The sequence below is a fragment of the Rhipicephalus microplus genome, chromosome 1 (genome assembly GCF_043290135.1).
Source record: "Rhipicephalus microplus isolate Deutch F79 chromosome 1, USDA_Rmic, whole genome shotgun sequence".
Classification (NCBI taxonomy): domain Eukaryota; kingdom Metazoa; phylum Arthropoda; class Arachnida; order Ixodida; family Ixodidae; genus Rhipicephalus; species Rhipicephalus microplus.
The window spans coordinates 104,082,016-104,094,407 of record NC_134700.1 but is presented as its reverse complement, the minus strand read 5'-3'; the positions used below and the strand labels follow the sequence as shown (position 1 = coordinate 104,094,407).

General features: G+C 41.7%; 2 protein-coding genes across 2 annotated transcripts in view; one reads left to right on the top strand and one right to left on the bottom strand.

Moving 5' to 3' along the window:
* Window positions 1-3,278: 3,278 nt before the first annotated feature.
* On the top strand, window positions 3,279-8,002 carry LOC119172025 (peptidyl-prolyl cis-trans isomerase NIMA-interacting 4). The gene is made up of 4 exons (XM_037422991.2): window positions 3,279-3,418; window positions 3,729-3,889; window positions 7,116-7,235; window positions 7,765-8,002. The coding sequence occupies exons 2-4, from the start codon at window positions 3,758-3,760 to the stop codon at window positions 7,921-7,923; spliced, it is 411 nt and encodes a 136-aa protein (XP_037278888.2). The 5' UTR covers window positions 3,279-3,418; window positions 3,729-3,757; the 3' UTR covers window positions 7,924-8,002.
* Window positions 8,003-10,133: 2,131 nt separating this feature from the next.
* The window catches only part of eIF2Bepsilon (eukaryotic translation initiation factor 2B subunit epsilon), a 45,833-nt gene continuing 43,574 nt past the window's right edge, over window positions 10,134-12,392 (bottom strand). The window contains exon 15 of the mRNA XM_037422992.2: window positions 10,134-10,238. Coding sequence (XP_037278889.2) covers window positions 10,167-10,238 — 72 coding nt within the window. The 3' untranslated portion in view covers window positions 10,134-10,166. The remainder of the gene's footprint in view (window positions 10,239-12,392) is intronic.

The following is a 12,392-nucleotide window of genomic DNA, read 5'->3' as shown; positions in this document are numbered from 1 at the left end:
AAGAAAAGGTGAGTCTTGTGTTTTTGAGAGTCGTTTCAATTCAGAACGAGTTGCAAGCTAGCAAGAAGCACCAGGGTGCTTTAGTAAACTTTATTTCCGTGTGTTATGCTAATTCACTGAGCTAAAAAACATGAAAGCTTTTTTAAAGTACCGCGGCTAATATGGCAGGCTCCACAAATAGTGCCAAGAAATTTAAATATAGCACACAAGAAAAAAGTAAATATACGAAATCTGTAAATTATGTAAAAATGCGTAGCGGTGGGTTGCGAGGGGTTCGAGCACCCTTCCCGAAGGCTGCCTCAACAAATGCCGCCGAAATCCATAAAAAAATTAATGATATGAAATATTTACGTGCTGCCTCCACAGTTTGTCTCTCTGTGTGTGTGTGTGTGTGTGTGTGTGTGTGTGTGTGTGTGTGTGTGTGTGTGTGTGTGTGTGTGTGTTAGCGATGGACAACTCTTGAACACTGGGTGTCACTGAAGTTAGCGACCGAATTTGGTCAAATGTATTTCTCATCTCAAACCTCTATCTTCCCATACAGCTTTGTTCGTTTCTGTATAAGCTTACTTAAGGTAATTAGAAACGTTACGCCGGTAACGAAATGTGGCGATTAACTGTTCACTCTATATAGGGCTGGCAGGCGGTCGGGTATAATGACATAATTGAAGTCCTTCGTGCAATGAGCCCATCGGCTCTGTGAGGGTTAAGAGACCCAGCCGGTGAAACCGAAATGAGGAACCTGGAATAATCAGCGACAGATACTCTATTTATGTGCGTGCTGCATCTGAGATTACATCATGCATGACAAAGATTCGTTTTGGAGAATGCAAAAGAACAAAAACCACTGAAGTCATCGTCGTCAACGGCGGAGTCATTGTACAGGTTAGAGGTTTGCGCTCTAAACCAAGACCAAGGCGCTCAAGTGCGCCTCGGTTTCGGCTCTGTCGTATTGGGTCGCGCTTCGTTACTGAGCAGCCATTAGGAAATTCAGCTTTGTTATGAAACCTTGTATAGCCAATGAGCTCTTCGAATAAAGGGCTTCAAGTATGCCACTGGACTCGACCACGTACCATCACTAAACATCAATCGACGAATGTAGTCATCTAAAAAGACATTTACAAAGGCTGCGAGAAAATATGAAAATGCACTAAATGGGTATACAGGTACTTCCCCAGAATAAAATCGTGGCTATGCTTTTTCTTAACCTCCCCATTTGGCTTGTTACATTTTGGAAAAATTAATTACAAAAAAGGTGTTATGGACTGTTATTTTGCAATCTTGCTAGCCATGCGTATACGCCTTTACCTTTGATGAAGGTTCAGGAAAGCATCGCTGGGAGCCCAGCGACCGGTCGAAGGTATGCAGCCTGCATTTTACCGCTGAAGATTACAGAACAGTGACGAAAAGGAAGATGTTGAAGCCCACAGCCGTGCCTTCCTTATTTCCCGCTTCTCCTGATCCACGTGGGCAAGATCCAATGCCGCGGAAAAAGCGGCTAAAACGAACGCAGGGGGAAACAACGCTGGCACCCATACAAGTAAAAATACTGTAAGTAAAACTTGAAGTCTAACACAACAACGGATAAGAATAATGTTAGCAGTATTCCCTTATGCGTTTAGCGGGACAATATATCTGTCATGCTTCGCTATTTTTTCGGCTTAACAGGGGAACGTCCAACGCAGATTCTTCTCAAGAAGAGCGAGCATCAGCGGAGCCTGGGGAAGTATATAGTTCTGAAAACCCAATTGAAACTGCACAAGAGGCCGAGTGGTTGCATTTTCCATCAAGTCAGGACAACATGGAGGACTGTAGTTCAGTTATACAAGGGGAACACCAGAAGAATATGAAATATGAAAAAAAAGTCGACATTATTTGTACGACCTCTCGAAACTGCAGCCAAATAATTTGTTCGAAACATGACATAAAGAAACATGGAAAATAAAAACTTCGAGAACAAACTACTCCACAGATAGGTTGTTCTACACAGTTTCTACGTTAATTGATAAATATGTGAAAGCTGGCATAGATTTCTTACTCTGTACCCGAACTCAATTGCACGATATACACATGTATAGTTTTCAAGATTTCTTTGCAGTTGCTACATTGTTATCATGGTTGCTATTTTTATTTTTAGAATTTGAACTTGATATTTTTGTAATTGTTGCTTAGATAACATTGCTAACTGTTTGCCAGTGCTGTCGTGCTAAAGGCGTCTGTGGGCCTATGTCAAGCTGCCTCTTTCGAAGAGCAGCTTTTACCTGCCGCTGTCCTTCATCAAACTATTGATGAAAAATAAAACATTATTATTATTATTATTATTATTATTATTATTATTATTATTATTATTATTATTATTATTATTATTATTATTATTATTATTATTATTATTAACTATGCTCGACAAGATGATGATAATGATGACGATAAAAACTTTATTGGGGTCGCAATGTGTTGCCCTCGATAGGCACATCACTGCCTTTACCATATCGTCTCATCGCACGGACATATAAAATCATAGAAACGCGCATCGGCCAGCGCTCCCCGTTCCAGCAGACAAACTCCCGTAGCGAAATTTGACGCACAATTTTTGTTGTGTAGGTCACAGTAAGAGTTAAAGCTTCAATTCCTGTGTCTCTCCTTGATATGCGTCCGTGGGCGTATGTGCATTATTCTCTTCTATCAATTGACTACAAGTGTAACACCTGTCCAGGGCGAGTGTCCAAGGTAAGTGCTCAACAGGGGCACTGCGTTTCACCTGACGCGTCCTAAACAACCTAAAATCAGTTTGATATTCTATTACCAATGAGTACATTATTAGTCAAAAGCTTTATGAATACTAAATTGAAGTTTTTTTAGGCTGGAATGGCAAAAACAACCATGCAGCAAGACATTTCTACGCAAATATACAGCTTTAGAAGTCAATCAACCAGTATAGCCTAACTACTAAAATGTAACACATAGCACACGTTAGCCTTTTCAGCAAAAAACAATCACACGTATAGGCAGTTTGTCACAGAAGCAGACGCATGGTATCAGTCCGTCGCCCTCCTGCCGGCCGCACAGTAGCAGACGAACAGGTTATAGGTAGCGCCACCTACGGCGAGCGATTGAACGAGAGCGGGGACACGCGCTCCCATAGGAACCCCGCTATCTGAACAGGTCAGGAGTGTAGTAGGTCATGAACTCGACGAGCCGTCAACTCTTGTCGCCGTAGTGTCGTACTTTAATTTGTTGTATGTTTTAAATTAACGACAAACATTTAAAATTTACCACACACTAAATGTAGTTTCTGAAGGCACGTTTATTATAATTTGAAATTTTTGTCGTGTCTGCTGAAATGATTTTGTTTGTTTACGTCAGTGATAACACGTGTTCCGTGCCCCGCTTCGTTCCCGGATTCAACATCCCGCGCTCGCTTGTATGCAGAAATATTGCACTGCCTTCCTAAATTAAGCTTAATTCCACGTTTTAATAACGGATGAAGAGTGCAGATTTTACTGTTACCATCTTGCTCTTGCACAGCGGAGTGTTTCACCTCGCACTCATTCGTTGATCAAGCACAGTTGGCATTTGTGTAGCTGATCGACGTAGCTTTTTCTTTGGCAGATTCTAGTTTAGGCTATAGGTCAAGTCATAGTCTGCAAAGCACGCAATCACTTGTTACGTTTCTCTCTATAGACACGATGTGATAGAAGACTGTACTGAAACGATTTTTCACCATATCGCAGGCCGGTGCGTACCTAGGCCGGCCGGCATCATGCCTCCGAAAGGTAAAGGTGGCGACTCCAAAGGTGGATCCAAAGGAGGTAAAGGCAAAGGTGCGGGAAAGTCAGCCGAAGCTTCAGACTCCAAAGGCGGCAAGCAGGCCAAGGGAGGAACCGCCGTCAAGGTGCTGTGCTGTAGACGATGCACTGGTACTCAAGTTGACCCGCCACACATATCTACGCTTGACACAAGGCCGCTATTCATTCTCTCTAGTAGATCTCGTGGTCGTTTAAAAACGAGGTGTAATCGGAATAGCCAAGCATGTTCAGCCTGGTAAAAAGGGGGCGTAGACATTGATTACCGAAATGTATAATTGCTGCAGTTGCTCAATAATTTTTGTTTTGTCTGCATTATTTTGCGAAAGACAGTCGTTAGAGCTCGAACTAGTAGACACAGGGTACATATGCATTCGGAATTCGATCTAACGAAGTGATGACCGTGCGCGAGCTCGTAAAATCGAGAAGTTCTTAAAAACGAGATGGGAATCTTTCAGTCGTTCCACATAAGGTATTGTTACGTTAGCAACACTCAAAAACTACCACAGCATCGCTGTTGCCGCCAACCACTGTCTGCGCATGTGAAAAGCCCGAGAGAACAGCCTGAATATGGACTCTCTCATGTCGCACTGTCATAAAAGCCAAAAAGAGACCAAGGGCTATCATATGTAGTTGACCTCCCCTAGAGCACCCATATGCACCTTCGAAGGGAAACCTGGTACCCTACACAAACGATTGATTGATATGCGAGGTTTAACGTCCTAAAACCATCATATGATTACGAGAGACGGTGTAGTGGAGGGCTCTGGAAATTTCGAACATACGGGGTTCTTTAACGTGCACCCAAATCTGAGCACACGAGCCTACAACATTTCCACCTCCATCGGAAATGCAGACGCCGCAGCCGGGATTCAATCTCGTGACCTGCGGGTGTACACATGCAATGCAGAGAGATAGGTTGGTTGCATGTGAAGGTGCATTACTGTCAATGCCACTTAGACAAAACTTAACAGAGCAACATTAAGTGCAGCGAAAGAGGAGTTTCTCAAATTGAGAACAAATTTGGTGTGCTGCAAATCGAAGCTTCAATTAGCGGATTCCTATCGGAGATGGTTAATCTAACGCCACTCAATTGTTATGTATAAGCAAAGTATTTGATTAAAAACATGTGTGATCTCGTGTTACACTCACCTGTTGCTGACTGGTCGGCATGCAGGTCCATGGGCCTAAGCAAGTCTGTTTTCAATATCGATATTTTATCCACAATTAACAAATGTTATTGGTGAAAAAGAAAGAAAAAGCCTCAGTAAAGATTGAATTTAATTTGACAAACGTTAACAACTTTGCTCTAATATGAAGTGTTGTCTATATGTAGGCTGCGAGTCGTACAAAGATCACCTTTTCATTGGCTTTAGAGGATACTAATCAAAGAAACATTGTATAGCGAGAGGCGTTTCTCTGTGACCTGTGTTAGCACCAACGTTGCTTGCACATTGCACACCACTGGCCTCAAGCAGTTGTGTGGAAATGTATTTCCAAGCAGTGAACTCAAGGTCGAGCGCTCGCATTTGCACAGCTCATTTAAGTTTCCACATATGAAAAGAAGGTATTCAATATTTTGTTCCATCTACAGGTCAGTCTAAAAAATATTAAGTTAAATATATTGGGCAGAAATCTGTCTGCCTGAGTGAAACAAGAATAAAAAGGCTCTGCAGCCAAGTTTGGGTTGGTGTTTAATTTAAAAAAAGTGGCCCTACGTTTCGCGACCCGTTCGGCCTTTTCTTCAGTGGGGGGCGATTGTCTGGCCAGCTCCGAGGCTAGTGCTTTCTGGTGGTTGTCTCCTTCTTCACCATCATCCTCCCCTCTGCTCTTGTCAATGCATTGTCTTCTCTGTTGAGATCGCATGCATACACGCTCGGTAGAGTCATCATTCAGCGGTTAATGTTTCCAGGTGTTCCTCGAATGGGGCTTGACCGTCAAACCCCTGAAAAAGAGATCGAACAAGCTTGAAAACATAGGGTCAGTTTTTAATTTGGACAGTTTTTAAAATTAAAAACTTATAACCAAACTTGCCTAGAGAGCCTTTTTATTTTCACTTCAAAAATTGGTTGTCTTTTTCTTTTCTTAATTGAAGTCTCTTATTTCCTCACAAATGGGCACTGCAGATGTGTCCTCGAGTGTACAGAAAATGCGGGTTTACACATACGAGTTCCTCGAAGGTGCGCCGGTCACGTGCATTTTTTACGAGCTACTTTCTAATAATTGATCAACCATCTTTTTGTATGAAAATATGATTTTTTATAGTAGTTATTAAGATGAATTGTCGTTCCACATCACCATATTTCATTCTTGCCCAGATATGAACGCATGAACGTTATTGTTGCCTGTAGCAACTGAAGGGGTGTGATGCGAAACGAAGCGATCAAGGTTCTATTCCTGGCATAGAGGGAAAAAAAATAATACCCGGAAGGGATAATTGTACAATGCAATAGAAAGAAAAGTAGTAACGTCGGGCCCATAGTTGGCAAGCTTTTCTTGCCTTCATTTTCCAAACAAGGCAAGGGTACCTGAATTCTTTATTTTTTTTTTTTCAGTTTCAATTATTTGGGTACTGAAAATAGTACAACCAGTCCTCATTAGGCCAACAGCCTCAGTGGCTTGTTGTTAGTACATATGTTTGATTAGTCCAGAATATGATTCAGAGCATATAGTGTTTTTGCGAGCACTAGCAGCATAAGAATAAAACACACGCAACACATATAGATGTGCTTATAACAGTTTCAAAAGCCTCTTGAGCGTCAAAAAAAGATAAAAAGTATAGAGCAAATAAACATACAAAAAACTAGCTAATTTATCAAGTACAGTAGACTACCATTAAATGAAACTCTCTCAAACGAAATCGTTGCTTAAATAGAACGACTGCCTCTAAAATGGTTGGTTTCGTATTTGGATTCTGCACTGCTTATCTCTCAGTAAACGAAAGTCCTGTTAAACAAAACACATTTTCCGGTCCCTTCAGGTTCCAGTTCTTCATAACAGATGTCGTTAAAGGATGTAATTATGACAATCACTTAACTGATACCAGTCCCGTTGTTTTCGGAAATAAAGAGGTATGGGAGAGTAGCATGAGACATGGATGAAGGGAAGGTGTATTTGAGCAAGTACGCAAATGCAAGGTCTTATCTATTTCTTACAAGTAAATGAGACATGCAGAGATTGTACATCTCTGGCATCTTCCCGTCATCTCTGTTTCTTTAGCAATGCTCCGTTGCTCCTGAAGCACTGCTGGGAGCTTGGTGCTGTGCAACCGTACTGCTACGTGATGGAGGCTCTCTTGTGCGTGACACTGCGCAGGTTCGACACATTCTGTGCGAGAAGCAGTCCAAGGCCCTGGAGGCTCTCGAGAAAATCAAGGGTGGCATGAAATTCAACGAGGTGGCTGCCTCCTACAGCGAGGACAAAGCTCGCCAAGGGGTAAGCGCCCTGGGGTCATCTATCAGTTGATTGACTGACTGACTTATTGATCTGCAAGAGTATCGTATGGCATGTAGCTAGGAATCAGTTGCCCTTTTCTTTTTTGTCCTTTTTTTGGTCTGATTGTTATTACCCTGAAAACTATAAGGAAATGTGCACGAGGCTGGCTTTATTGGCCATCCGAAACTGTATGCTTTATTGGCCATCCGAAACTGTATGCTTTATTGGCTTAATTGTAGTGTCTAAAAAAAATTAAATTAAGAGACCTTGTATGCCAGAACACAACTGTGGTACATTTATGAAGTGTTAGATAGTCGGGATTAATTCATACTACCTGTGGTTCTTTAAAAAGGAAGTAAAATCAGGGTCTACGAAAGCTGCAGCAGCAAGACTTTTTCCTGTATATATAGGCTTTATCTTGCATGCAGAATATGTTTGGCTTATGCTTTTGCACTAGCATTGCTGGCATGGTAGGTGTTCTAGTGTCCATTGGAAGGGTCTTAACCTGTTCGTCACTTCGTATGCGTAGGGTGATTTGGGCTGGATGACGCGAGGCTCGATGGTGGGGCCATTCCAGGACGCAGCCTTCGCATTGCCAGTGAGTAGCCTGGCCAACCCAGTCTACACAGACCCTCCCGTCAAGACAAAGTTTGGCTACCACATCATCATGGTCGAGGGAAAGAAGTAGCCTTGCCATTGTGCCAATCTCAGTTCGCTGGCCACTTTTACCTTTGTTCTACAATAAACAGGTGCCCTTTTGCAGACTAGTCATCGTACGCTTTGGCTTTATGAAGACAGCTGTCTTTTACGCACTTGAAGTGATGACGACACTGTTGTGCAGCAAACACCTTACGACAGAAAGACGCAAGGCACAGTGCCCAACGAGAAAGACTGGATGTACAACAAATGAAATGCGTGGGCCTTATTCCAAGATCACTTTCGCTGACAGTGTCACCACAGGAATCTTGCATGTCCAATGATCAAAACGACTGTACTCGGCCTTCCTTTCTTCAATCGGCCGATTCGGTGCACACAGGTGAGTCCCAGTAATGCAACTAGTCAAATTCTGTGTCCCATGTTAGTGCTATTAGCTCCCATGTACTAGCTCATATGTATATGTTTCATATGTTGCATAAATGCACATGTTGCAGATTTTATTGCATGCGTTTTTAGCTTTAGCTGGTATCACTCAAGTGTTAAAAAAAACATTTAGGTATCAACCTTCATGGTGAGCAAATGTTGCAACAATTTAAAGAAGTTTCCCATATGGTAAAAGCAATTTTATGTACCAGCATGGTCAAAAGTTGACAGGCCACTATCTTGTGTAATAGTATTACTGGAGCTATGCCTGCGAACTTTTGGCTACCCCTGTACATGTGCTCCTGTTTACAAGATGCCCAGCAAAACCTGTGTTTTGTAATTAGGAGCAGCACGTTTGCGTGATCTTTTTAGCTGAGTTGCTGGCTGTTTCCTGCTTGAGTGTCAGATAGAGGTGCGTAACATTCTGGGTGCTCCCCCCTCCTCTCACACTGTTGTCACTGTACATCACGTAGTACCTACTTCATTTTTAAATGTGTCATTTATATTCTCCTGTTAGTTTAACTCTATGTGTGAATAAATTATCTGTATCGTGAAACACAGGATCACAATGGCATGATTTACAATGGTCTAATTTACATGACTTGCAAGTATGAAAATTTTTCTTTTCCTGGTGAGTTGGCATGCTCTTATAGTTGCGTATTGATGCAGGGGCCAGTCTGTCCTATGTACAATATTTTCACAGATTAGTTGTATCCGATATACCAGCCCTTCTCAGTATTTTATGAACATCTATTCTTCTTTTAGAGAAGGGGTGGTACTATATTGCATACCACTAATCTGTGGAAATATGTACATAGGACAGACTGGCCCCTGCATCAGTACACAACTATAAGAGCATGCCATCTCACTAGGAAAAGAAAGATTTTCACACTTGCAAGTCCTGTGAATCAGATCACTGCTAAATCATGCCATTGTGATACCGTGTTAAACGAAGGTGTCATTTATGACAAGCCAAGCTTCAGACAGTATGGGCAAGTTTACCGTGTCCATTTGAGTTCATCTTCAAGAAAGTTGACTGTATAGAACATAACATTGGCTAAAAGAGCCACATATAGCAGTCCTACAAGTGCAAACATGTCACCCTCTAGACTATCGCTAGAAAATAGGCAGGCCATTAAATTCTCATCTTACTGGCTTCTTTGAATTGCGCAGAAGCCACTGGTATTCTTGGTCGATACATGAGCAACCAATTTTTTCCATATATGTTTCAGAAGGAACCAACTTGCCTACCAATCAACTTTTGTGGCTTTGATATGAATAAATAGTACTACAATTTATTCATCTGTTTCTCTCTCTCTCTATATATATATATATTGTGAGACGGGGAAGAGAGAGGGGGGGGAGTATAAATTTAAGGGTTCGTTTTTGTTTTCTTTCTTGTTTCTTGGACACAACATTATTGAGAACTAGTAGACAGCAATGCCAGGGAAAGTATAGGGGATGTTATTAATAAGTAATTGTCATGTAAATGAGAAGAAACAAAGTGGATGAAAAGTTAACTTGCCACTAACAGCATTCAAACCTTTGCATAATGCAAGTTTGAATCCTACTGGTGGCAACTTATGTTTTCGTCCACTTTGTTCTTTCTCACTTACATTACAATTACTTATAATATCATCCCCTCTACTTTCCCTAGCATTACTGTCTGTTAGTTCTTAATAATCTTGTGTCTATACCAGACCATGCACGATGGATGTAGAAACATCAGTCTATTTCCACACTTGGTATAACTACTATTTGTGAGATGCATTTGTTGTACTTATGATAAAGGTAAAGCCCAGGATCATCAACGCACCCTTGTGTGAAGGCTTCAGTATTAATTTATTCGAACTAGTCGCTTTCTTCTTCGCTTTCATCACTTTCTTCTTCGGCTTCCTGCAGCCACTGTACGAATTTCGCAGCCTGCATTGGAATGAAGGAAAAAAAAGGTAGAAAAACTGGTTACAGTATCTGGTAGAATGTACCGTATGGTATGGTGCAGTTCAGTACAGCACAGTTTAGCACATTAAGTAGTGAGTGCTGTGAGTGGTGTTCTGCACAAACACAGGGTGAACATAGCAAACAGTACGAGCTCACCTTGCTAGCAATCAGTGTCAGTGCAATTGAGAGTTAATTTTTCTCATGTAACAAATATTTACAGGTGGCAGTAAGTTCTCAGTAAGTTACGAAGTTCGAGTAGAGTATGCATAAAGTGTGCAAGTATTGGCACACAACAGCGCCGAGATCATCAAAAATAATGCAAAAAAACCTGAACAATTTTCAGCTGGCAGTTATGTCGCAAATATACAGAAGTTGCCCATCTTAATGGGAAGTTTAACACTATCATCTGGTGTTGCTCTCATAATGTCAGCTCTTCATTTCCCCTACATGAGGAGAGACAGGGGAGGTATGTAGTTCTCAGGCCAGGCTGGTATAGGAATACACTGAAACATGGATATAGGATACATGAAAACCTGGAAACTTTTGACCAGCCCTGTACCATTACTGAGAGTGCCACATCGAGAGTGCTGACCTCTGACCACTGCCAGTAAAGGTAACGCGTTATTGCCGTGGCACCAAAATCACTCTTTCTGCAAGATCCCCGTTCACCCGAAGTGAACACTAGATAAGTGTTCAGACAGAAGCTAGTGGTAGGGCGCATACTTACATGCTGGAAGTATGCACACTAATGAAACCCATAGGCTTATGCGAATAGGGAATTTCAGGTTCGAAGTTAATGATGATTTTGGTCAAATAATGTTCAATTGAATTTGAATAGTATATATCACGTATTATAAAAAAAATGGGACTGTTTTTCATGACCCTATTAACCTGTGAAATGTTTGAAGAAAAAAAAAAAACTAAAACAAGGCCAGTGCAAATGCCATTCTCTTTGGTTCAAAGGTAGTGCTAATAACTTTGAATAGTAGCCACATTTGACTTCCAGTAGAACGCTCGTGATAACCTGTAAAATATATTACATTTTAAAAATTTAGACTATACTTTAAGTATATAAGTCAGTATAACAAGCCTATAAACTTGAAAAATGATGAATCTATGTGAAGGCAATATGTTCATTAACCTTGAAGTAAGGCTTCACGGCAGTGCAAATTTTCTCTGGTTAGGTGACGATGATTATGAGTGGTTTTTAATGGCGCAAGGGCCAATTGATGGCCAAAAAGTGCCATTCCAAAAGACTAGAGATATGAACATTGATATGGTGCGTGCCTGTAAAGGGGCCTTAAAAGTCCTCGCGCTAACGCGGGTAAAAACATCGAAGTAATAAAATCATGACAGTGGTGTGAGATATGTGCAGTGAAAGTGGATGGCAGAATCTCATGATAATAAAACCAAGATAGAGATGTAGTCACCGCAGCCACGGCCACGGTACAGAGGTCGTGCTACATATTACCTCGAAATATGGGGTGAAAGCTATGAACATCTTTAAAAACGTGAAAAGTGATTGCAGTTTAAAAAGCGGATCCCTACCGATGAGCATCCCAGGGTGTAATGGGAGCTGCTGTCGGTAGAGCAGTTAAAAGTGCTTGTTTCTTAGAGCTCATTGCACTGGACGAGAATGTGGAGAACCGTAAGTGGTTTTCCACATGTCTCACAATATGGTGGATTGCCGGTAGATAGAAGATATTGCCGCGACAGGTTGGCCACGTTCAAGTAGCCCGCTGCAATCATCGTGGCAAGAGCACCAGCAAGACCCGGCTGGCATGCGCCACGCATTCGTGCGCTTGGCCTACGAGGAAGATAGTTGAATCTGTGCCACTCGGCTACTCGGACTCGACGACCATAGTCATTAGACTCGTGGGCACAAGTTCGCCCTAATAAAAACGCTTGTTTTTTAGCCTGTCTGCCTCAGCATCACTATAATATGAATGCGTAGTGTGTATGTTGTCCTGTTCTAAGCCTTGTTAGTGTCACTTCTGTGCGTCCTGATTTGATAGTGGCGGCCAATTACCTAGTAGCGGCTAAATGGCATGGAGTTTATTGTCTGTGTGTCTATCCCATATGTTCTGCCAATACCCCCTGAGCTTTCAGTTTAGAAATGGTTTCAAGTCAAGTGCA